A 27,748-nucleotide genomic window follows, 5' to 3' on the forward strand; every position below is an offset into this window, starting at 1 on the left:
GAAGGCTGCCATGAGAGGAAGGCCTTAATATACCAGCCCCTTATCCAAGATTGCAGAGACAATGGCTGGCAGGCATGGCTGTTTCCCATGGAGGTTGGGTGCAGAGGCTTCCCAGCTCAGTCGTTATGGTGCTTGATGTCAGCTCTGGGCATGGATGAGGGGAGCAAGAAGCAAGCGGCCCATAGGATTGGGAGGAAGCAGAACGCTCCTCACTTTGGATCTGGAGTAAGCGTGAGGAGAAAAGGCTGGAGGCCAGGGGCAGGTGGGCATTGAGATGGCCACTCACTGCCGGCCCACCAACCTGAGAGTGTTGTGGTTGAGGGCCGAAACCCTCAGTGAAAGAAACTATTTTACCATGACTAATGGAGAATATTTCTGGTTCTTTTTAGCTTAAGTATTGTGAACTAGTGCATCAAAATAACAATGGACGTGACAGTACAAGAGTTTTGGTCATGTAAGTGTTGTGTTCCATAGATAAGATATGTGAGAGTCCCGAGGGAATGAAATTTATCTTCTAAATATCTCTCAACTTGTTTATATTTAGTCAAGATTATTTTCTGTAAAGATACTTTTATTTTGTTAGAAGGTTAAATCTTTGAAAATGGAAACATTCACAGTATTTTTTATTTTACCTGGGAGGACATTCCATGGCAGGGATAGAGGATGGCCTTGTCATCATCTTCTGCTCCTTGATCCAAGCAGTAGCCGCTGGCCTTGCTGTTCCTGACCTGGAAGTTATAAAAAAGATGGTTTAGTGATGCTGCTAAGAATTTACATTTCCGTGGAAGATGCCACATACAAATACCCAAATATAGTTTGTATGTGTGTCTCTATTTGCTTTTCCTAATAGCAAACATAAATATTGCCATTCTAAACATCAGCCGGCTTTGCTAAATATATGAGTATTTAAAGTCTTCTTTGGACGGACACAGCTAATGCTATGTCTCTGGCCTGTGGCAGATTTGGTAAAATGTAGTTTTGGAAAATGAAAGACACAGCTCAGCATTATCCTCGCTCTTTTTAAGTCCTCTTCACACACACACACCATCAGACTGACTGATGGTGTCGCAGCTGCCCTGGTTCAGAAAAATCAAAGACATCACACTTTGTCACCTCAGCTAACTTCTACTTAATAACACGATGCCTTTGAACTACTTCTGAAAAGTACTTAAGTTTGACAAGTTGCACTTTCTTCAGAGTGGTTACACTGCATATTAGAGGGATATATTTTCATATTGGATACAGTCATGCAGGGAACAATCCCTCCTGTGCTTCATCTGTCCTCCAGCCCTCAGGTTCTAGTGAGCCATGAATAAAGCTAGTGTCTTTTAAAAGCACTTCCACGTCAAACATTTCTATCACACATGGTTTCCACAGAACTGGCTTGGTCAGTATGACCCAGTGGTTGTTGAGTCACATTTTCACAGCTGTGGTACATTGTAAGGTCACTGTACCTCAACTTGATATGCTTTAACTTAAGCAACTCAAATCAGTTTGCTGATTATTGAGTCTAAAAATGTGATAGCATGACTGGGAAAACATTTTTGGCCGAGCTAAAAGTCACTCAAGCTTGAAAGGGCCAAATGATCGAACAGCAGTACAAGTCTTTTCAGTGCTTTAGTGATTAACAAACTCTGAACCTGGTTGTTTAACGGAAAGTGCAATCAGAAAGGTTTGTTGAATAACATCCTCAAGGTATATGGTTGGTAAAAGCAGAATTCATTATCAACCTCCAGGGGAGCTAAGGCAAGGCTAAAACACAGATAGATTGCAGGGTCCAGCATCTAGCTAGAGTCCTTAATGATGCTAATTTTTGCGCGAGAGAGGGGCTATAAAAAAATCACCTCAGACTTAGCTCAGGGTAACTTAACTGCAATGTGATGGCCAATAAAGGCTGTTATAAGGCATGTTTTTAAAGCTCAATTTGGCAGCTACCCCCGTTTACAGTGTGGGAGTTTGCAAGATTAAAAAAATGTGACAAAGCCATTGTTGTACACAACTCTACTATGAGCAGAAGAACAAAGCATGTACAAAGTTGACTGTCAACTTGTCATGAATTTACATGTTGAATTTACGTTACTCGAAAAGCACTGGATGTTATTTTTGTCGACATATTATGATGCACACGGTAAGCATTAAAAAGCATACAAACATCAAACACAATGGATGCATCAACAAGAACAAAGGTTTAATTTTTCAAAGTGTAGTTGTAAAAAGAGAAAAGCAGATCATTTTTTAAATAAACTTAAAAACGATTTCTTTTTTTTTTCTTTCAACTGTGCTATCCTACTTTTTAGGACCTCTAAAACAGTTTGAAGCAAACTCCAGGCCAAATATTTGTTGATCAAGGTAACCTTCTAGCAGACTCTGTACACAAGACTCATAACGTACTTCCGATAATTGCCAGGGATCGGCAGGTCAGTTTTCAGCAGCCCATTGTCTTCAACCACATCACCTTTAGTCCTCTTAACCACACACACAAAGTCAGACTGACTGATGGTGTCGCAGCTGCCCTTGTTCAGAAAAATCAAAGACTTCCAACTACTTTTGAAAAGTAATTAAGTTTGCCAAGTTGCACTTTCTTCAGAGTGGTGCACATTAGAGTGATCCGCCCACTGGCTTCAACCACATCACCTTTAATTTCTCAACACGTCTTCAAAACATGCTAAAAACATCAATCGGTTATTTTCACTGTATCGTAATTTTTTTTTTATATTCACATTTCCTGCACTAGTATGATGACCATTTTATGTAAATGTTCAATTTTGATTGGTCCCAATAACAATTTTTTTTGGTTGGTACAGAAAGTCCCTGTGGCTGCTTTGAGTAAGAAAGCAAGTAAGTAAGTAAGTAAGTAAGACATCTTCCCCTGCATTTGTTCCAGGCTATCTCCTTCGGACAACACTGATGTACAATAGAGGTTCAAGATCAATTTAAGAGACACTTAACTCAATACATTAGTTGCCCTTTTAGCTGCTGACGTAATTATATCTAATTACCAAACCTCCAGTAGCTTATTAAAGAAGCCTTTGTCATGTGTATGTTCCTTCCTGTTTTATTTTGAAAGTGTGTTTCCGTTTTTGGTTCGTTTCCTCTGTTTTGTCTTGACAGACGCTGGCAGGTGCGCGGCTGGGGATGATTGAATGGCGGGTTCTTCCCACTCAAGAGGAGCGTCTCTAACCGGAAGAACTCGCCAGAGTATTTAGTTTCCTGACCAGTTTGGAATCTCGATCTCGCTCCGCTCTTGATAATCTGAACAATCTGTTTTTTGAAGACGCCTGACGTTGTCAGCGCTTTTAGTTGCTCACGTGAGTCTTTTTCCCTTTTGTTTTAGTTGCTGTGCGAGACCCCGATCTCCAGCCGTGTTCCTGCCTCCGTCCCGAGCACCTGTCCTGTTTTTTGTTCCGGTCCCTTCCGACCGTTTTTGGACATTAAAAGACTTTTTTGTTCCGAACGATTACTCCGTGGATTATTCACTTCCGCATCTGGGTCTCCTGCCGTGTTCGACTCATGACAGCCTTTTTTTAAATCACTACATTCATTTAATTTCTATCGCTTAACCCCTTATCTGAGTAAGGGGAGGATGGTGCCTATCCCAGTTTCTTTGGGCGAGAGGCTGGGACACCCTGGACAGGAGGCCAGTCTGTCACAGGGCACACAAAAAAGACAACCATTCACACACACTCATACCTATGGACAATTTCCCCAAGTTCCCAATCACCCATTCCTAAACATGTCAAAAAAATCACCATACACGGAACAACACATTTTCGTTCATGCTGTTGTCTGTACAAATCCATTACGGGTTTTTCTAATTCAAACCTTCAAATGTTTTCTGGCACAAAAGTGTCTTCAATTTTTCCTCTTTTCCGTATTGTTTTCCTCCATCTCACCCCGGGTGTGTGGGTGTGCAGCCACACTCAAAACAATCAAAATGAAATGGAAAACTAATTTGACTTAATTAAAACTCATTATGAGGAAATTGGCTCTAATCGTGTGTATACTGGGTTGCCATGGCATATGGATGCTGTCACTGCAGACTACAAACTGAGATTTCTAAAATGCTCTTAGGGACATGGATGTATTTTTATACATGTGCAATCGTGCACATGGATTATTCTACAAAAACCCCTGACTTTGGTATTCGGCCCATTTCAAGATCCCACCAAAAATGTGTCAAAAATATTAATTTAGGTGTCGTTAATTACATTATACATGTAAAAAAGTAGTCTGAGTTACTTTAACCCTGACAGATGCACTAACATGAACATTCCAGAATGAATCCAAGAATTAGGTAAACCAAAAAAGAAAAAGAAAATTGAAAATAAGTTGCCCAAGGTAGAAATAGTATTGTACAAATTCTTAGTACCATTGGTTTTTATGGCTTTAGCTCTGTATTAACAATGGACATTTATCATTCAGATTTTGTTGGGGTTTGTGTATCAGAGACCTCTTGTATAGACCTCTTTCCTGGTTTCACTTCTCAGCAGGTCTGACAATTGGCTTTAGCCTTCAGCCTTCTCCTCCATGGTGGACGCTGCCCTTTGATCTCCTTGCCCAACTTGTTTCAACGCGTCTTTAAGAATCACTGAAATGTACAATAGCTCATTGGTCTCAGTGATGTCGATATTTTTTCTATTACGGCATTTACAATGTTTAGGATCTCAGGAGGTATCACTCGAACTGCTAGTCCAATTCTGGCTAGACAGGCCTTAGACTATGGAAACAGACAGAGTGACCATAGGAACGGCTATTGGAGGAGAAATCCTTGCTTAGGGTATACCACCAACAGATAGCTGAAGTGGCTTGAGTGAACCAATCCTATGGGTAAAGGGGGCTGGTCTGAAAGACAGTGGATCACCATGGCAACACAGAAACAAGATGCATATTTGGAACACAATAACCATGTAGCTGGTATAGTGTAAAGAAACATCTGTGCAGAATACAAACTGGAAGGGGTCAAGATAGGAAGCACCTACTGCTATATCAAAGTCAATGTCAAAATTGCCCAACCAACCGCATATTGGGATTCTAGACAAGCAGCAGAGGAAAGGTATTCTGGTTTATGTAGCCATACTGAGCAATTGAAACATCATGAAAAAGGAACAAGGTGAAATGGAAACGTAGAGGGGCTCACAGAAGAGCTACAGTAAGCATGTGAAGTGGAGGCAACAGTAGTGCCGGTGGTCATTGGAGCACTCTGAGCAGTGACCCCAACACTACAGAAGTGGCTAAAACAGAGCACTTGAGAATCACCAGACATCTCTCGACAGAAGAGTGCAGTTGTAGGAAAATACAAGATACTGCGCTGGACCCTTAAGATCCAGAGCCTCTGGTAGAAGACCTGAGCTTAAGAGGATGATAAGCCAACAAAACCTTAAGAAATAATTGTAATTTGTGGTAATTAAAATATAAGGGATATGGGCATGCTGATGATCTCTGATGCTGGACTTGTGCGTAATTGTATATAGTTACCGTTAGTGTAGATGTAAAAGGAAAAAGTGTGTTTTTATATTCAAGCAGTTGGGATTTTATTCATATTTCTGCTGTGGCTGGCTGGTTTATATTGGGGTGCACCAAGGTATTATTGCTAAGAGAGTTATCCAACATAAAACTGCCATTTTTATTATTTTTGTAACAATGTTGAAACAAATTCTGATCTCTTAAGATCCGAAAAGGGAAAAAAAATAATGAAAATGCTCTCCATCAAGACTCACAGTAGCTCATGATTTGTGCTGTGTAAAGCCCCCAGTTTACTTCAACGTGAGCCTTTGCATATACCTTGTTTTCTTGACCTAAGTGGTGATTCCTTAATTAGCCCCTGATATAATTAAAATGTAAAATTATTAACCTAACTTTCTTTTTTTTCGTGATTAAAGTCATGACATTGTTAATTTGCCATTACATACACACAGTTTCTTTAAGTGATAACACAGACAGCTTACAACTCCATTCAAAAACTTACAGGCCTTAAGCAGGAATAACTGCTACCTGAACATGTTGCAGTGTTGTGAGGTGAAACGCATAGGATAGTCAAAATTACAAAAAGTGGTTTATGATTGTGTGGCTTCCCTTTCTTGTATGTCTTACAAAATGTCCCAGGCGACATTTTTTATTAACTTTTTGTAGAACGGACACAGTTTTTTAGATTGTACCATGTTTTTCTTTGAGTGAATGTACTATCTTGAACTCAGCTTCAGCCCACAGCTAGAACAGACAGATCTATTTTTAAACACTATATGGTGACAAATATGTCAGAATAATTCAGTTTCCCACATCGTTCCATTCTAGCAATGGCAGGGATCCGCACGCTCTTTTAATTTATGTATGAGTCACCCTTACTCTCGACGTCTTGACTCAACACGAGGGTCGGCACAGACTTTGTTTAACAGAAACCGAATTTTGCCGCGTTAAAAAAAAGGAATTTTTTCTTACCTCCCCGTATGTGATGGTGTTGTTATAGATCCGCATCTCAGGGTAGACGTGTTCAAGGTACCAACGGAAATTTCGACATTGAAGTTTCTTCCTCAGGGCCAAGCGCTCTGAAACATCCCCAAAATCAACCCCCGGGTTCTGTCACGGAAAAAAGGAAGAAAAACAAAGATGTGAAAGTCGTTGCCAGTAGCTACATTACTTAATTAAACACCCAGTGAGAACAATAGCTCCTGGAAAAGAAATAGCAGAGGCGGGACAGTTGAGGTGCCGAACGGGCTTGTAGTTAAGAGATGGATGGATGTGCCTGTCAAGTGGGGCCTCCATTGTTCTTTCATTAGACATGATCTGTGTTGTGAAAATTTTAATCAACTGCTTAATTATGATCCCTCACAGCTCGGCTTAAATTATGGAAGTGGCCTTCCAGATTGATTGGGAGAATTCCTAATAGCCGTGGTGACTGGCAGAGAAGCCCGATCTTGAGCCAGACACGCTCGCACGAATGAAAATGTGTTTGGTGATACATATAAAAATTAACATATTATTACCATAAAGCGCTATGTTGGTGAAACAAATCGGTTTTATTGCATTACAAGAAGGAAACTTGTCAAAATGTGGCAGAATAGAAGAGCGCCTGCTTTGACTCATGAGTCATTCTCATGCAGGGGTGTGCAGTAAAAATCTCTCATGGGTCACATAACATGCCTTGACTGTTGTGAGGCTATTTAGCAAAATGATAGACTTGATGAAAAAAAGGAGCCTTTATATGAGAAATCTTAACAAGAAATGGAAAAAATATGAACTATTGAAAGTTAATATAATAAATGCATGATTATGTCGGGACATTATAAAAATAAGATACATTTGTACAAGGAATTATTGGGAAAAAACGTGTGAAAATGCCATAAAAAACATTTCTAAGGAGCTCTAGATGTGACATCGTAAAAAAAAAAAAAAGGTAATTATTGACAAAAATATATTTAAAGCGATATTTAATCGGAAGTACTTCCTGTCTGTGTAGCATGTTAGCCTTAAGCTTCTGCTACGAACAAGCTTAAAATATAGACTTGTTTCATTATTTCTGAAACAATCCCTTTTTTCATGGTGTCACACCAAGAGAAACATTACAGACAAGGTGCATGGAGGTATTGGGATGTTTTTAGTGTGTCCTTTTGGACAATTAAAAGTGAGCATGATTTGCGACAGTCAAATGGACATACAATTCTGCATATAATTCCGAAACAAAAATCAACAGAAATTTGAATTTTGAACCGGAGGTGAACTACTTAATTATCAATTTAATATTTATTTGGTTATCATAAAGAGCTCATTGTGTTGCGGCTGCACTAGCAGACTTTTGCTTTGCAGGCTTTTTTCTTTATATAGTTAAGGAATTTATTCTGGTTACGATGTCATGGCTTTTTACACTTCATTATGCATCCCATTCTGCAAAAATAAGAAAAATAAAAGTTAAACAATATGTACTATTTTTTTGGTTGAGGTATTATTTATATTTTTGTAATAAGAGACATATCTGAGGAATGGGCTCACTCATTGAAAAATAGGGTACATCTCGATTTCATTCATTTTATTTAGACTTTTTTTTTATATTTTCACGTCATTAACACCAGATCGTTTATCGGCGAGATAAGAGATATATCGCAATGTATTTTGGTAAAAATAATCGTGTTTATACAGTAATGTGACAGACAATATTGTCTTTTGATGAATAGTTGAATAAAAATAGGTACATGAGTAGTGTGACCAAAATAATGCCTACACAAAATAAAGCCACAGAGTCCAAGTCGGCTACTTCAGTCGTGACACAATAAGATCTTTAAAATACTGGCGTAAAAATGACAGTACAGGGTGGAGGTACTGAGCCTATGTCATTAAGATCCAGTGTGGTGTTACCTACTAATTAAGATATTGATTAAAATATAAATTGAAGCATTTAGTGGCCACAATATAGTATTTTGTTAGCACAAATTAGTTATCTTTATATATTTTAGCATGTCATGACAATGGCTCTGTATTTTTAAATTATTTTTCTCGTTTATTGTATCTTATGGCAGTCCTAAAATAAAGAACTTTAAGAATGTACACACACAGTTGACCAATGTGTTGAGGGTAAAAAAATTAAATTAAATAGAAAATATTAAGAGGTTAAATATGAATATTGAAACAAAATAGTCATTAAGCTTTAAGAAGCATTTAATTTTTTTTTAAATACATCTAGTAAAATTTAAAACAAACATTCATAGAAGACCTTGGTATTCCGAAAGGCGAACAGTAAAAGATTTCCCATAAAAGGAAGGTCTTGGTCCATCTTTGCTGGCTCTGAAAATAATATCTGACTACAGCAGTAGTCATTGCACTGGAGCACAGATGCAAAAATCCCATCTTTCTACACAGACATTAAATAACTTTTCTTCTTTACAAGAGTCTGAAGCAGATCTTAACTCACCACCAAGGTCTTTGTAGCGAAAAATGAATTACTCATTAAATATATGCATAGAAAATGAATGAGCCCGGAGGTTTAGCTGAGGATAAGACACGTTTTGTCTTTAGCGTGGTTGCATAGCAACCAAGTAACTGTGGATGATATGCTTCTTTCCTAGGAAAGGGTTAACTCAAGGTTTTTACCCATATAGTTTCTATGGGTTTATGGCTCTTTTAACCCCTGTCAGTTGTCTCTTTTTGTAATAACATTTTTTGTCCATATTTTCCGAGGTGAAAACATATGTACTTGGAATATTCATGAGTTCATTTTTATTCTAGTACAGAAATACATTTTTTCTTAGATCATTTTGTAGAGCCGCTGAAGTTAAATAATAATTCAGATTCAAAATGGAATCCTTTTACAGTGATGGCTGTCTCTCACTCCGTGGGCTGTAGTGAATCATAAATCCATCCCCCAGCAGTGTGATCGTAATATCAGTGGGAAGCTTAGCCAATAACAATCTGTGATTGTGTGTTGGGAAGCTAAAGAAAGAAGAGGGGGTAAGGGGTTGAATAGACATGATGGTAGCGTTGCGTCTTTGTAATGTACCGAAAATAAGTCTTCTCCACGGGGCATGGGGCAATAACGTGCTGCACTACTGTGACGGTAATTGCACCAGATATGGAAGCGGTCTGATTGGTTGGCTCCCTTATCCACATACACATTGGTTATATTTCCCCTGTTGGTTCCACCTACTAGCATTTATTACATTGTTCTATGATGGTATTTGTCAAGTGACGTCATCAGTATCTTACATCACATGGATCGCTTATGATGCCGGCGGAAGTGAGCTGTTTACTCTGCAGACGTCGCTTTGAAGATGCAACATAAGAATTATAAACTGAAGTTTAATTAATGAAATAAGCTGTTTATTTATTTGCAAACCATCACAAGGACCCTTGAAAGCAATTAGGCGTAAGTGTTGTGAATGAAATAGACAAATAAGAGTCTTCCTTTTCTCTTTGTCTGCCTCGAGTGAGTATGCCTTTGTCGCCTGTGTGAAGGTCAAGTGTGATGAAATCAGAATGTTTCAGTTTGTATTGATTCATGTCTCCGGAGACATTGGTTGAATGTGCAAGTCAGACGGGGCGGGAGAGGGTGTTCGGTGTAAAGATGCAGGACTCACATTCATAGGAATGTTCCAGGCCATGTAGACGTGAGATTTGTATTCATCCATCCACACCTCGGCGGCTCGTAGGGCGTTTCGTTTAGCGTAGTAATCAATGTCATTGTTGTAGGGCTTTTTGGTTCGTTCGATGTGGGCCACTCTGGCACATGGCAGGACTTCCATACTCCCTCCACACTGCCACACCTGGGGAAGAACAAAAGATCACCATCAGCCATAGCAGAGCGAGGATTTTGCATGAAAATGATGGTTAAAATTCTGTAAACTGAGGATGTCCAAATAAAATTCATTTGATGAAGTACAAACAAGAGAGGGATATATGTTAACATTGACATCACAATTCATTCAGAAGTTCAATATTCAATATCAAAACAGGAAACGTATTACATGGAGAGACAGGAAAATCTTTTTCAGTATGTAGGAATAAGCACCCATGATTTTGAACTCTGTTTAGGATTTGTGACATAGAAAAGTATTGATAAAATTAAGTATACTTTCCATATAGTTTATATATCTGTAACTAGATATAGATCTAGATGTACCTACTGAATATTTCAGTTCTAATTTCTCTGAACGGTTGTATAGAAAGGTTATGTTAAATCTATGAACCATTCAAGCAACTGTTAGAAATTATTCTTAACTGAATATTCCCTGGGGTGTCGTGAGGTTAAGCATTTTAGATTTGTGCTATGAATATATATTTTTTTCTTTGGCATCAGTCTAAAAGACAGATTGAAAGTACATTAAACATTCCTTGGGGAGTGAGGATATAATAGGTCTTCTTGTTTTGTCTGGCCTTCATGATCCTCAATGCCCTCATGATATAAGCATTTTGCATATTATTGTAGCAAATATTATGGTTCTGTGTTTATTTTTAACCCTCTGAAATGTAACCGAGCAAGAAATTATACTGTCATAGAAAGTAACAGCACCTTCTAGTTTCCATTTGTGTTAAAAAAAAGCATAAAAACACAAGTATACATTTCTGTTTGTTAAATAAAATTCTACAAATTAATTATTTAAACTTTAAATTGTTATATATGTCTTCACACAAAGCATAATTTCCTGTTAAAGACTGTGAATAATACATCACATTTTTCCTTCCTTTCTTTACTTTCTGTAATTGCTTTGAAAATCAATGACTCAAAAGTGAAAGTGTTTTCATATGAAGTACTGAGAGACTTTTTGATGTACCAGGAAGATAAAACCATAAACTGACAACAAGCGCTGTATCTCATTTTGTTAACAAATACACAAAAGAAAAATCGTCAAATAATATTTTCAATCTTATATAATTGGGCTTCAACGGTTGCATGTCTTTGTTTATTTCATTATTTTATTCTGACACCACAAAAAGATTTTATGTTTACTCGCAACAAAACTGATTCTGACATCAACATTTTCAGGACTAACATGGCAGTGGTTAAATTCTGGTGGTGGTGTGAGTCATCTGGATTTAGGCAGGTAATGGAGTTACGGTCATTCACTTGTAATGTTTCTCACATTGCTCATGCGTCCAGCTCTGTAAGAACTACAACAAAACTGAACAGTTGAGTGTAAAAAAACACAAATTAAAACATTTGAGTGGAATTTCCGGGTAGATGTTTGTGGACAAAAGCAGAGCTAACAAAGGATGAATGCTTGCAAAACCACATTTCCCCTCAAGCAAAGTGTATGCTGTGTAAATAAAGTTGTGTAAAATTAGCTCCTTTGCAGATTTATTCTCAGTGCTTTTCTTGTTTGAAGTAAAACCCATTTGTGACAGGATCCTGTGCTACTTTATTACAACTGATCAGAGACAGGTTCTTATCTTATGTTATAAAACAGCCAAGATTCATGGTTGGCTGGGGATTTGTGCTACCTTGTGTAAATTGGAGTGGGATGGATGTAAGGCTTGCTAGCTAGCAGGTATGAAAGAGCATTTTACAGTATATTTGAATCTAGTCCAAGTACTACATTATTTGAATCATATTTTATGTCATTTAAGAATGATGTGGTATAATTCAAACAATATTAAAGGTTCAATATATATGAATTCAAATTCATATGGTTAATATATATATATATATATATATATATATATATATATATATATATATATATATATATATATATATATATTAACCATGTAGTGATTGTCTATAAGTGTGAAAGGATGAACATCCACTTTAACAGTAGGCACTGAGAAAGATAATTGGTCAGAATAACAATTGAACCCACAGTCTTAAATAGGTTACTACAAACATGACTGTGGTATGGAGGAAATAATTGGGCCCGGAGTGGGACCAGTTATGGCTGAAGAAGCTCATGTTGTGACAAATAATTAAGAATACAGGCACAGAAATACAAACCACTACACCCCACTTGACGCTGGAAATTAAAGAGGGTCAACAATAGTTATTTCTGTATTAAACATTAATTATTTGGGGAAATATTGTAAGATTTGCAGAAGAAAAAAATGGTGTGCTTTTCTATTAATTGGTAACACTCATATACTGAGCGACGACAGTAGATGTTAACCTGAAACATGCTCAGACACATTCAAGAACATTGCCCAAATTGCTTCCATTATGAGTCAACGTTAAATGTTCCCTGTCGTGTTACTTGGCAACAATAAAAATGCAACTGCTGACGTGTCACCTTATAAACCAGCAAAAAGAGCCTTTACTCCAAAGTCTTAACATAAAGCGCCAGATGTTCTGAGCTATTAACTTCTATCCAAACCCATTACTGATCACAGTGCAAATTAAATGATGATGCAAATCAACCTGCTCTTGTCAATTCATTAGTCGACCTAACACAGCCTTGCGAGCACTCTCAGCCTGCGTCAACTAATATTCTCATTTTATTCAATCATTGCCAATGAGACTTGTGGTTTCCAACTCGGAGTGAGGCTTAATTTTTACATTTTTTGAAGATTTTTGTATGAATAATTGTTACTGCAATGTTTAATCATTGCAAGTTTTGTTGACTTTTTGAAAACTAATGGACTCTTTAGTGTTGGTTTTGTGGCGTAAAGCCGGAAAGGACCCACCATTTTCTTGAAACCTTATGCTAAAGTAAGGTTAAGAGAGATGGTGGGACCTTTTTCCTTGTTTTAAAAGAATTTTATCATTTATATTTTTTGACAATGTTAAAGGCCCATCTCCTTTATGCAGGCCTTAGCATTTCCAAATGTCTTATCTTTCTCTCAAGACTGGAAAGTTATCAGATTCCTCTGGAATGAAGCGGCTTGGATCTGAAATGGAATCACTCCGAGTAAATATTACAGTATCTGAAAATGTTAAAAGTCAGAAAATCACCAAAATTGAATCCATTCAATACTCATATGTGAGGCTGGTGACACAGGTATACCCTAAGTTTGCAACTCTTTTTATTATCTTTTTACTATATTATTTGTATTGTTTATTGTTGTGAACAAACACAATTCTTCAACTATGGAAGTTATATGAAAGTAACACAAGGGGTGTTCAAACCTATTTAGAACAGGGACATATTAGATGATGGGAAAACGAGTTCCCTCATTCCGTAGTTCAAAGTATGAAGCGTCTACATGTATATCTTTTTCCAGTTGGAGAACATCTTAACGAAGAGACGGAATTAGCCTCAACATTTAGCAGTTTCACCTTGAGGCATTTTCCCTTTATTTACGATCTTGTCATAAAAACCCTTGTGTGACATCTACAAATGTTTATGCTTAGACTTTTAACATTGTGTATTTTACATTCTCTTGTTGAATAATGCAGTTAATAAGGGAGAGTGTTAGCTGAATGAAATTCCGGTCAAGGGCTGCTGATTTTATTGACAAGCGTTTAGTTTTGTTCATACAAATTAGTTGTTGTCTTTCTTGTTATCCTCCTTATCACTTCTCTTTTGTATTTTATCTTTATGTTTATTGTGTTGTGAGACTCATTATTAATTAAATAAATATATTGTAGTAGTGGTAGTGGTTATTACTTGTCCTCAAAGCGGGAAGGTTGCTAGTTAGCTTCTATTTTAATGCATAATAATAAAGTTTGATCACAGTTTCCTCGCACAGTCCAAAAACATAAAGGGTTGATTGAGTACTCTAAGTCAGTGGCCCTCAAACCCCGGGCCATGAGACATTTGTTACTGGGCCGCATAGAAGAAAACGATATCATTTCTGTTTTAATGATTGCTACTGTCGGAAAGGTGTTTTTGACTACTGACTCTAGACGAGAGAACATTAGGAAACACAAACTCTTTTTATAAAGAAAACTACTGGTTCAGAGTCATCAGACTCATGCAACATAGATGACGCTTAAACACAAAGCCACTAAAAGCCAAGACACACACACACAGATAATGCCATCGTCTGAATACAATTAAATATACATAAATGCAATTACACAATCATCTTGTTGTAACTAGTCCAGATCTCTTGCTGATTCAAAGTTATGGTAAGATGTTTTTTTCATGTACTTCATTATAGTTTTTTTTTTTGCAGGTCATGCTTTTGTATTTTTACTTTCTATCGGAACTTCGATCCATGAATAGAATCCTGTCATTTAACCGATTCCGGTACAGAAGAGTTTTGGGACGAATTGAAAATTATACACGAATGAACACTAAATCAATATTAGACCTGGAAGAGATGAAATCTAATACATGTTGCACATACTGGCTGAAGTTACTGCACCGGCTCCAGACCTGCAGGATCTAAGAAGCAGAGAGCCAGAAGCTATATGGCAGAAATTGCTGCGTTTAACTTAATGAGACACTATCAAACATTTACCAAGTTCCAATTAGCATATTTAAACATCTCTGCAAAGCTCCAGGGAGATTTAGAGAGAGAGTGTGTGTGTGTGTCTGCAATTGTACTTTCATAAAAAAAAGAAAGGGAGGCATCTACGGTCACATCTTCCCTCAGCCCAGCAGCTCTTTGTCTGCTCTGTATCAGTGTCCGTGTAGTCGGCCAGGTTGACCCGATCTTTAAACACCTGCATCGACTGGCGGACCCCTCATCTTCTCTGCCCATGATCCAAGATGACCCCGGCCTTAAAATCCATTAGAGCTTCAGAATACGCTTCGGTTGCTTTTGCCGCTGCCCATGAAAAGTGCTCCTTCTCCACAAAAGCCTTCATGACGGCTGCCTTCAGGTGGGTGTGAGGATGGACAATTTAAGGGTAAGCCCTTCGTTAGAGCGGGTCAGACCCGCTGTATCACAGTCGGCTTTGAGTGATTTCATCTTTCTCCGACCTCTTTATCCAGGCTCTTTATCTTAAGGCCGAAAAACAGATGGTCTCAGTATGTTGTTTGTGTAAAGGTAATTGGAAAAAAAGGTAATTGAAATTGTCTGTACGTGTAATTGCAGTGAGCAGTTAGAGTGACGCTAACAGCTAATTGAGGATCAATACTTTCCCAAGAAGCATTTGCACAAGTTCAGGCTCCTTAGATCTAATTAAGCTCATGTAGCAGGCACTTTTAAGCTAACAAAGAGGGATATCACGTTGAAATAAACACACTCAGGCACTAGCTTTGTAGATTTTTTAAGAGGAAAAAGATTTAATACCATTTTTAATTTACTGAATAATACAATAGTTAGGAGGTGTATTAAAATTCAATAAGGAAGACAGTCTGTATCTTCACAACATGACCCTCTTCCTCACCACACCTCATGGTTATCTGTACTCAACACTGCAGTCCTGATCCTTGTCTTGATTTTACCTCTGGATCCAGGATCCTCCCTCTCTCCTCTCAGCTAACCATGCTCTACACCAGTCTCCCCAATCTTCTTGCCTTTCCTCTCTCCTGCTTCTCTTTCCATTCCTTCCCAGCCGGTCACAGACACAAGCAGTCCACACTGAGTCTAGTTCTGCTCCAGGTTTCTGCCCTGTTAAAAGGAAGTTTTTTCTTGCCACTGTCGCTCAATGTGAATTGCTGGGACCAGTTGTTCTCTTCTCTTGTAAAGTGCTATTTAAACTGTAAAGTGTACTGAGATAACTCTGCTATAACCTGCTTAAACGTGGTGTGTCCTAAATCGTGCACTTCTGCTCTTACACTTAATATTTTGAGTGCACAAGTGAGTTCACACTGAGCAGTTAGCGAAAATGTAGTGGGCTATACGCACTCAATTGGCACACTCAAACGACCAGAAAATTGAGTGCGAATCGAATGACACTTCCACCCCTTAACGGACGCCATCTTTGTGACGTTGATGACGCTAAACTTTAACTCAAAGCTACGTCCCTGACGGCTCGTCTTCGAAGCAGATATCGGCTTAAATGTCCCGAGAAAACACTAATCTTACCACAAAACAATAATGAATTCAATTAAGACTTTTTACCAACACCAGTGTCAGGACTCCATTTGGGGAATATAAAAAAAAATGTATCGCTCTTTTGTAAAATCAGAATCAGTAATCTTTATTGCCATTATTTGTGGAGAGGGTCCACTAATTTTGGAATTTCTTTGGTCCACTGTGCAACATCAAACATTAAGCTGTGATCCGACCTGCACGGTCCTGGAGACATACAGGTCTTGAAGGGATGGAAGTTTACAGTCGATCACCCGCTCAGCTGCGTACACAATGCTCTGCATTCTGGCTTTGTCCCTGGTTGTAGGGCTGGCATACCACACAGAGATTAGTGAGGTTACCCCTATATATCAACCATATATATATCAACGATACTTGGCTGATGAGGTATATCCTCCAAAATAATCCTTAAAACTTTATCAATAACATTAAATCTTTCCCAAAATCTATAACATATGAATGTTTTTCTTAATTAAACAAATCCATGAAGGTTCCATGAAGTAGTATCCTTATTTTAAGAGACCACACTATTTATACTATAATATATTATATAATTATATAGTATATTATATTACTATAATTAAGATAACACTCATTTATATAATTAATATTAATAATTATCAATTACTTTGAGCCCTTTTAGCTATTCGACTGAAGCTTCACATATTTAAAACTTAAGGCGCCATCTCCTGATCTCTGAAATACATGACACCGCTTCATGAAGCTTGATTTAACCATTAAAAGGAAACAAAAAAGTCTGGACTATGTATGTTGCAGAATGGTAAAAAAAAATTAGAGCTCTAATCTTGGCGTTGCTTTACAGGACCAATTATTTTAGTTTTTAGTTGCAAAAATGTGATTGTACTGGTGAGCTTCCTCCATGAGAAACTATCTTTCTTTGGCTAACTTCAAAGAACCTTAATTTGTATTATTTGTATTCATAATAAGCTTTATCTAAATCTAAAAAATGGTCATAAATCAAGTAAACAGATTGCAAATAGGAACTTTTCATGTGAAGATACTGAGATACAGCACTGCTTTTTTCTTTTCTTTTCCAATAAACTGTGAACATGACATCTGTAAGGATGAAATTCAGCATTCAGGCCTCATCAGTGACCTTTTTTCATGCATGAGAGAATAGCTGTTCTGATGATTCAGAGGCAAAACAGGTGGTGCTCTGAGGAATGCTGGCTCAGGTTGTGTGTTTGAGGACTGCTGTATCTCTGGAGCTTATGTCTTTGCAATCGTTTCTGCACTGACAAAATATGATTGTCTAGCACACATTTTAAATTATATTTATCTAAGCAAATACAAAATAATTTGTCCTGTTCCTCAAGATTATCCTCAAGACATTCCACCTCCACCCAATAGAAAATCCAGCGCTCACCAATAATAGGAAGCACTTACCACCTCAGACTTTGATAGAGTACAATTGCAAATTTGATGTAATTTTCACAGTGTGCTCATTGCAGCTGGGCCATTTGCCTGATAAACTGGAAGTGGGTACTGAAAACATGAGCCATAAAAAGCACAAAACATCCGTAAACAGGCCTTTCTCAACTTCATTACACAAAACACTATTAACCATTTTGCAAACGAGGTCGCAGACTCATGGCCTGCAGAGAAGTGTTGGATTTAAAATATTGTGCAGTTTAAAGGTGCCATTTGGAGTCAAAGTAATGTGCTAAACCCCGGGGAACAACATGACCATTAGGAGCAATAGATTAATGGTTAGAATTAAAGATGTGTAATTCAGGACAGTCAGTCTCGTCCAGAAAACCACAATGGACTGTCCAATCTGATCCACCTTGGATTAGAGTCCAAACCAAATGCCTTTTTTAAAGAACCAACCCATCACCCAAAACGTCATAAATCATTACAGTGTGCTCGCCATGCTCCAAAGAGCAAGTGTTTTTAACTGCCGTTTGGCCGTATGCTTTAGTAGTAGAGCAGCAGAATAAAGCATTTGAGAAATGGTGGCAGTAAAACAGTAAATGTCATCATGACAAAGTTTACAAATCTGCTAGAGCATCATGGAAACTTTTTTAATTACATTTTTAAGATGCAAGAGTAGCAACAATTCCAGGAGGACACACTGCATCAAATGTAAAAAAAAAAATTCCGTATGACATCGTGAAGTTCTTTTTACTGGATGACCAAGCACTTTATGTAGTGTAAGGTTTGGTGCAAGATATGAAAAACTCGCAATTTGCCCCCAAAACTGCCAACAATCCTGAATACACTCTGCTTTCAAGTGTAAAACAGTGGGCAATTTGGTCTCCAAAAGCCTGGAAAACGCAGCCATAGTTGGTTTAACTACTGACATTTGGAGTTCAGACTCGTGTCCAATGACTATACTCAGTCTGACAGCCCAGAGAATTGTATGAATTTTTGTAATTCAGCTTCTTCCACGATGCCTGATGCAGCCGTGTATGTTGAATTGGTTGTTAAAAGGTTTAATAAACCAAAGCAGTTGTGTAAAACTTCAATAAATGTGGTTTTGTTGGTTGTCAGCCGTCATTATTATTAACAACATTTCAAATAACAAATCCGAAAGCATTGGATCGGTCGGTACTGGCAAATCGTCAAAGTTGCCGGATCCGTTTTAGAAGTGAACAAGTTCTTTAGCGCAATCCCTTAAAAAGAAAGTTCCCCATGGCAACCATGATGCTATAAAAGCTGATAAAGCTTCATGAAACAGTGTCCTGAATTTCAGAGCTCAGTATGTGGTGTTCTCATTTTAAAAGAGATTTGTGTCAAAGGAAAAGTATTTCAAAACAATAGATTATATACAGCAAAGAGTGCCATCTACAATTGCACATGCACAACTCCCAAAAAAATCCCAGTTACCCAATTACTAATCTTCATACATTTCTATGGATAAAATATTTATACAAAAACACAATTAAGGGGGAATCTATGGAGCGTGTCTGAAGATATCCTACCAAAACACCACAGGGGGGTGGAAAGAAGATGTCTTCTTCTAAAATATGTAAAGACTTATGACCTTTTGATTAATCTTAAAATGAGGTCTGAACCCTGGGGAACAACCGGATATTTCTTCTCCCCTCAGTATGTGAAAACTCTCAAGATAATGAGGCAAGAGAGGCGAGTACGCGGGCTGCTTAATGCCTGTAATGTTATCATTAAAAGGACGGACTGAAACCATGCAGACTGCTTTCCTGCCATATCCCACCTTCGCCTATTTTTCTGATGGATGTTGAGGAGAGAACCAAAAGCAGCCTCACGGCAGGTCAGGTTGAGTTCACTTTCCCGGATGTAATGACATTGCAACCAAGGAGAGATTGTGAATGATCACAGAAAACAGAATTGTTTCTTTAAAAAACATGAAAGTAGGCTTGATCTGTTTGACACATACATCGGATAAGAATGAATCATTTCTCCGCCACAGATGTGTTCGACAAATGGTATTTTTGCTTTCTGTTGCGATTCAGTGCACTTTGTACCATTTGTAGGAACAGCGCGAACAAGTTTCTAGTCTCCAGGGAACCATCTATAACACAGTCTTACAAATCACTGAACATCTGAACGACGGCACTGCAAATGTCAAACATCCACGTTTAGATGTATTTTTTTCCGGAGACATATTGCAGGTTAGAGGCCAATGAATCAAAATTCCTTCCTTATTGGAGATCTAATCAAAGGAGCAATAGTGTGAGCATGAACATGAATCACTCATGTGTATATTCAATCACTTAAGGTTTGACATTCGATTGACATTCACAGCAGAATCAATTTTTCAGCTGATGAGTTCTTCCTGTTGTTAATCAGGTACCCAGAGACGAATAAAGGTCCACCAGCACCAACGCAAGATGTAATTGAATAAAACGTTTGAATTCTAAACAGCACTCAAGTGACTAATTTAAACCTTAATGTTATGTACTAAAATACTGATGTACACTGAAATGGCCTTTTTTGCATCATTTAACAGAAAATATAATGCAATATAATTCTTAAATAAGATATAAATGCTTATTTCTGATTATTTTAAGCATTAGTATTGAATCATATGATAGGCAATGAACTTTAGTTGAGTTTTGAAAAAAAAGAAAGGTATTCAACGTGCCAAATGTCTCCACAAATGGTTGATTTATGACTTTTAACATCAAGAAATAAAGTCAGTTTGTTGTTTATCCATACAAGAAGATACTAAGTAAGTAAGTAAGCTTTCTTTGTACAGTGGAAAAAACAAGGAACAAAGTAAAAGAAGTAACCCTGAATGTTTGGGGATTGTAATAATTCTCTACAACCAAACTGACCTCAGCATTATATATATTTTTACTTTTTACCAATTTTGATAAACGCTTTGAAAGACCCTTTCCTCAGAGAATCTGGGAATTAGGAACAATTCAAGATTTTTTTTTAAATTATAAAATGTTTGAATAGTCCCGTAAACTAGGGAAAAAATAGTGAAATATTAACTCTATATGTGACCATATTACAACCAGAAACCAACCCAGGGCTTATGCCGATTCAGCATTAAGGTGAGATGTACTTTTCATGCTCTTAACTTTTCTAATCCTTTGCTTTTTTTAATCTGAAGGTCGGACCATGACAGCAACAGCAAAGTTGAACCAATCAGCTGTCAAGAAAAGGTTGGAGATCCCTGCTTGAGAAGATTTGTCGACAGTATCTCTCATACTTTCCACAAGTACCTGATGACAAAACTATTTCTATACCACATCACTGGCAAAGTTAGTGGGAAGTTGTGATGCTTTTGACTGCTTTTCAACCTGTAAAACTTTCCTTATTATTATTAACATTTACCTGTCCTACGTTAGCGTTGGTGCAGAAGCTAATTACTGCTATCATATCTTTGCTTTCCTTCAGCAGTTTGAGCTTTTCCCATTTCTCATTACTTCACTTTCAACGTTCACGCCATATTCCTCTGAGCCAGTGTGCTTCATTGTGATTATGAAGACTTGTGTAGATTAATTAGCTATAAGTTAGAAAGTGGCAGATGAACTTGTATGGTGGTTTCTATTCACAGGACCAATTACTGTAGTCGATTTAATTTTACTGCATGAAATTTTCAACAAAGTATACAGTACATCTGAAACAAAGAGCAAGAAATATTAAAACCTAGCTAAAACAATGACACTAAATGATCACATCTCCATAATTCTACAAATCTCTGCCCAGACAAAGGGGAGGCACACACGCTCTTATTGTGAGAAAACATCTAAAACAAATAAGTTTCTTCTACACAACAAACATTTTTAATATTTATTTGTTTTTTGGTAAATAAATTGAGCAACAACTTGAGCAACATGACTCAAAATAGTCATGGAAGGGTTGACGAAGTTTTCACGAAGCAGTATCTTTCTTTTTTTTACATGGCATTTTCTGATCCATTATCTATTGTTATGAACAACTTTATTATAAAAACTTTAAAATCTTTTATGGCTCCATCTACTGAGCTATTACAATTTAAAAAAAAGCTTCATAAATCTTAATCAGACCATCTCTACTATTTTTTTATTTGAGGACTAAATAATCGAATGACTTTGACTTAATGCCACTTTTCAATATTTTCAGTAATAACGCAAAAAGATACTTCAGAGACATATTTGACATTTCTAAAATAAAATAACAAAAAAAAGATGTTTGGGGTTATTTTATGACAAAGAAAACATTCTTAACAATGACATGAACACACACATATAATACAAAGTTTATTTTTTGTTTCATTTGAACTTTTTTCTTTGTGATAGTTCTCGCTTCATTATGTGGCTCCAAATTCCGTTTGATCCGACTTCTGTCGCTAGTGTGTGCATGTTTGTTGTATGGTAAAAAGGATTTGTATGAATAATCCACCGTCTGAACTTTAACAGACAGACTTAAAAAGAAAACAAATACGAGCATGTTGAAGCAATCCCACGGCTCCCCGTTGATAGCCGGTCATTGTTTGTGGTAAAAAAAAAAGAAAAAGTTGGGGCCACGTCTGAATATCAACAAGTTATCAGTGTTTGAACAAATGTATTTACATTTATGATACAATTGGACTTTTATTTGATTGAAGTCGCATTCAAGGCCAATGTTTATATTAGGACACAAACTGATTGAATTGAATCAGCTCAGTTGTGAGTAATCTGTGTAAACATATTTAACTGAAGATAAATGAACTTTTGGCTTCATGAGAGGAGCAGAGATACAAACACGTCAACTCATTAGTGAAGGTGACTTTAATTATTGACATTAGCAGATGAACATTTTTTGGCAAAAACACTGTTGTGCAAATTAGCTCAGAGGTCGAAAATCAAGTTGCTTTTTGACGGAAATGTACTCCGTGGGAGTTAAATATGTAATAGTATTAATTCATTTAAATGTTTTATCTCTCACTGGACATCAATGTTTGGCTTCTATAGCCTCTCTACTGTCATCCAGCTCATCTCACTGCTGCAGATGGAGAAAACCTTTCAGATCCTTATTCTTGTTTATATCTTTACAGAACTTTGTTCTTCTCTTGTGGATTTAGATATAAGTTTAGTGTGTTTTAAGTTCTTGTTTCGTAACTTTGTTTTATTTTTATTTGTTTCAGTGCTCCAGGTTTTGCTGAGCCTTCTTTTTTTGGTATGGTCCGCTTTAATTTTTCATTTTTTATTTAAAGATTTCGATCCAATACTGAATGTTCTTCATTCTTTCTGTGAGTGTCATGTGACCACCAATCTGCTTTACAGACATAATTTTCATATGAAGTACTGACAGACCTTTTCAATTTGACAGGAAGTTAACAGAAACCAACACAACAATAGCCAAAGACAACTTGGCATTTTTTCCCATTCCTTGGTTGAGAGATTCTTCAGTGCCGATATGGGGCCCAATCTGTATGCAATCTTTCAACATATGCCTACTTGTTATACTGTAAAAACTTGTCATTTAATCAAAAGAAAATAAACAGAGCTTTTACTTCTGGTGGGGCTCATGAAACATCTTGATTTAATAGCTATGTAAGAATACTGTAGCTGTTCCGAGCAATGGAATATAGAGGAAAGTGCGCCATCTGCGAGAGAACTGCTCCATGAAGCTTCATAGAACCACTATTAGTTTGTTCTGCCTGCTCATGGTGAATGGTGAGAGACACATGGAGAGCATGTCAGTAGATAGAAGAAATATTTGTATTATTTCTACCAGTATTTCAAAAATGTTTAATTGCAGAAGAAAATATTCACTTCACAGTTAATTGCTGTTTTTGTTGCTGATATTACTCTTCCTTGGTTACGATTTTATTTACTGCGCACTTTTTTTGTCATCGGGACTCATTGTTACAATGTTATTTTTATTCTTACTTTGGTTTTTGATTTTATTCATGGTGTGAACAGTTAACAGTAACTGGTGTTGTTTTGTGTTTGTATAATCCCTTCATGTTGCATTATGTTGTGTTTGTTAGCACATTGTAGTGTGGTGTGATGAATGAAGAAGTGTGATGATCCCTTCAGTAAAAAAAAAAGTCTGCTTTAAATAACTTCATGCCTTTTTACGGACCCATCACATTTTAAGTCAAAGGTGGAAGAACATGGAGTGAATTGACTCTGTGACTCCTCAGATAGTGCTGACGCTACGATCTCCTCCTTCCCCCTCTTTCCAACAGAGATACGGAGAAGTCCTTTTAACTGGGTCAATCAAAAGTTAATTCACTTCCACTCTTTGATATCACTGTTGATTTGCTGTCGCAGCCAAATCAGTGTGCGCTCGCCCTCTTCAAACACTTCTAACAGCATCTCAAGTGATCAGCCTAAGTCTGAGGCATCTGACAAAGTCAATTATCGGAACAGATTAACAGATTGTTTTAAAACGGATAATGAGTCTGTGTGGGAAAGTGTGTAGGAACCTGCAGTACTTCCTAGCACTAATTTTGCTTGTATGTGAACTGAAAGTGTTGCGCTACAGTGACGACACAACCACACTTAATCTGTGAGGATCTTAATTACCTTGTCAAAGTGTCCTGTAATTTAAATGGGAATTTCCTCAGTCACTCTGGAAAGATGTTTTAACGACGTTGCGGAAGTTGACAGGGTTTGTCTAATCACTGGTCCCTCTGGACCTTAAACACCGACTGGCTTGGGAACAATGATGTTCTGAGAGTCATGACGTTTTTTCCTGAGCCATCCTACTGTATGTTTCACGTCCAAATGAAATCGTTAACAGGATATATTGTGCGCTAAATGTCTCGGAGGAGATTTTACCGTCTGGACCGGCAGGAACTAACAAGGAGACAACACAAGTACTGGATTATAGATGCATGAAATGTACTCATGCATAAATTCAGATGGGAATATGTTTTATTATCTCTGCAGATTGCTGGAAAACTACACGGTAAATCTGAAAACATGTGCATAACTAAGCCATATGTTGGTAGTAAGTCACCGAACAGCTGCAGTAATGTCACTAAAACGTGGCTGATTCAGTTTCAGGGTAGAATAAGAGCTTACATTAGGAGGAAGATACAGATCCCAGGTCTTGATTAAACAGAAACAAAATAGAAATTACCACAGAAAGAATGACATCTAAGCACAAATGAAGATTCTGAGTTGTTCGTAAAAATAATGCTTAAATGAGCATCTGATATACAGTATATATGCTTAATAATTTATTGTATCACATCTCTAGACGAAACATGTAATTCACAGTATAAACCAGGAAATATTCAACCAGAGTTTGTTAAGCTTCACTGGATTGATCCAAAGAGTAAATTATGCAGGCGATGAAGAGGACAAAGTCCAGATCAATATCCACGCTACGCTTACCTTTACACAGCTGATATTGATGGACAGCAGTTTGCTCCTCCCTTTTCACCACTTCATTGTAATTAGCTGACTCGTTTCCACAGATTCATTATCTGTGACAATATGACGTTACACAGTGACAGTCCTAGTTATTCTTTTCAACTAGACACTATGATAAACACCTGGAAATCCTATAACTCTGACCACTAAGGGACCATATGAACTGATTTATGTATTTATTTAAGTAAGCATATATATATATTTAAATGAAGTACAACTTCTTGTGCATATATCTTGACACATTTAACTTATCAAACCATATTCCATGGCTATAGCAGCTATTTTAACTTTTAAATCTATTAATGTTTTTTTTTAATATATGGTGACAGATATAATAAATGATCTTTGGAGTATCCCAGCATCACTTTATTTAATGATTAGTTTGGTAAAAAAAAGTGCTTTGTTACTTTGCTGAAGCTTTATTATGTTGTATCCTGATGAAAAATAAACAGTGTTCATATAATAATTTTAGCCATTAATCATAGTGACAAATCAACGCACAGGTGAAATGTTAAAAAGTTACCATAATACTGCATCCTCATGTGTGTTAGAGTCACAATCCTCTCTTGTTTATTTTATTCATTTGGTTTACTCCCTGGATTTCCTGTGTGTTTCCTGACGCCAATCTCCTTCGTCCTTCTTAAAGGACAACTAATGTGAAAACCGAACTCTCCTGACTCACTCACATGTTTCAAATGTTAGTCTTTCTCTCTACAATGTAGTAAGTCACTCATCATGACCATGTTTTGAAGTTATTACTTTATAAAGTTCTTCCCGGTCTGAAATCTTGGCGAATGAGAGGTTACAAGAGCGGAGTCCATTATGATGAAATAATGGTCTTTACTCCTTTCAGCCTGCTCTAATCCTACTTTGTTTATACAATGAGACACTTGGTAACAAACCTCGATGCTTGACCAATCACAGCAGAGTGGATGTTGTCAGTGGGCGGGGCATAAGCACATTTTCTAATTCACATCTTTCAACTAAGAGAGTTTTGTACGAACGGACACATAATGAGTACAAAATGGTGCAAGATGTATTTAAGAGACACTTAAATCTACAAATTAGTCACCCTGACAAAGAATTTTGGAATAATAATACTTTTATTTGAAAAAAGACTTTGAATGAAGGAGATTGCATCCATTTTGAAATGCAAATCAACCAAATAATTGTCCTTAAAACTTCAGTTTTTACACAAAATAAATTCTTACATATAATATTTTCTACCAACCCTAGTGTGAGCTGGCTACTTCCTTCTCTTCAGTATCCGTTTCTAATGAGAAATATTACATCAGTCCTGAAGTAAATTTACTCAATATTTTTTTTACTATTTATTACATTTTAAATTCTAAAAACAACATGTGGTAGATTTTTTTTTTATTCTTTTTACTTTTCTTTTACTTTTAATATTCTTCTCCATCTCGTTAGTATTTTAAAATCATCTTTTGAGTTTTGCGTGCCGTGTTGATGAAAATGGAACTAAACTGAGATTAAATGTTGCGTAAAATCATTTATGGCTTGTAAAACATTTATGAAAGTTAACTGCTACTTTGGGTGGGGTTTTACATTTTGGAGACATTTTCATTTTCTTCAAAGTACTGTTCATATTTCTTTGCTGCATTTGGTCGACTTAATATTAATGCTTTATGGCTTTTGTTTCAACGTGTCTCATTGATCCCTTTTTGATTGATATCAATATGAATACGTACCAAATGTTCGAGAATAACAAAGTATGATAGCTATAAAAAAAATGTCCAGTTTGGAATTTCCCTGTGGAGTTTTACTTCCAGAGAGCAAACATTGACGCCCAGTATGTATAGACTCCAACAGCAATTCCTTACTCTGGCATTTCACAAATAAACCTCTGCATTGTCATTATTATTTTTAACAAATGTGGCAGCAGAAGTCTGCAATTTTGTTCTCACCACACAAGGCCGAGTTGTTTGAAAACTCTCACATATGGTCAGCCTTCTCTGTCATTTACATGATGGGCATGAGCAGGCTTGTGGTTTCACGGCTGCCAGAATGGCGGGTGTCCACAGATGGTCGAGGCTTATTGCTTCCTCATAACTGCTCTTTGTCCTCCACAAGGTGAGCATGGATGCTGGAGAGTCCAAGGCAGATCGCCTCAATCATTGGATGACTGTTAAATGTAAAAATTCATTCTTGATTGAAATCCTGTCGTGTTTAATTTAAATCTGCTCCGCACAGAACTCTAGAGGCTAACATGGTGCACAGCAACAAACAGGAAGCATTTTCTTTCAATAGACATTTAAGTATCCTGGCCTCATGTCAATGAAATAATGGGATTGTAAAAGGCTGCATTTTAAATGAAAAGTCAATGAGTGATTGGAATTAAAACAGGGTCTTATAATCAGTTTAGGTTTTGTTCCAATCCTTCCTTGAGTTGACTGTTCATCAAGACCTGAGCTGTGTCTTAAATCGCATACAGGTACATTTTTAGCCAGCAGTAGCTGATACCGGCGTAAATATCTCGCGAATATTTGATCTACAAACTCAATGAAACTTGGTATCATTTTTAAAGTGAGAGAACCATCTAGTGGTCTTTTAAAATGATGACAATGAATCATGACTCAGCTCCA

General features: G+C 37.1%; 1 protein-coding gene across 1 annotated transcript in view; it reads right to left on the reverse strand.

The window, feature by feature from the left end:
• galnt9 (polypeptide N-acetylgalactosaminyltransferase 9) overlaps positions 1–27,748 on the reverse strand; it is a 104,392-nt gene that overhangs the window by 9,944 nt on the left and 66,700 nt on the right. Inside the window, exons 7-9 of the mRNA XM_087796553.1 lie at positions 10,062–10,247; positions 6,436–6,573; positions 633–728 (exon numbers count right to left, since the gene is read on the reverse strand). Coding sequence (XP_087652679.1) covers positions 633–728; positions 6,436–6,573; positions 10,062–10,247 — 420 coding nt within the window. The remainder of the gene's footprint in view (positions 1–632; positions 729–6,435; positions 6,574–10,061; positions 10,248–27,748) is intronic.

The sequence above is a fragment of the Callionymus lyra genome, chromosome 1, assembly GCF_982586985.1.
Source record: "Callionymus lyra chromosome 1, fCalLyr1.hap1.1, whole genome shotgun sequence".
Taxonomy (NCBI): domain Eukaryota; kingdom Metazoa; phylum Chordata; class Actinopteri; order Syngnathiformes; family Callionymidae; genus Callionymus; species Callionymus lyra.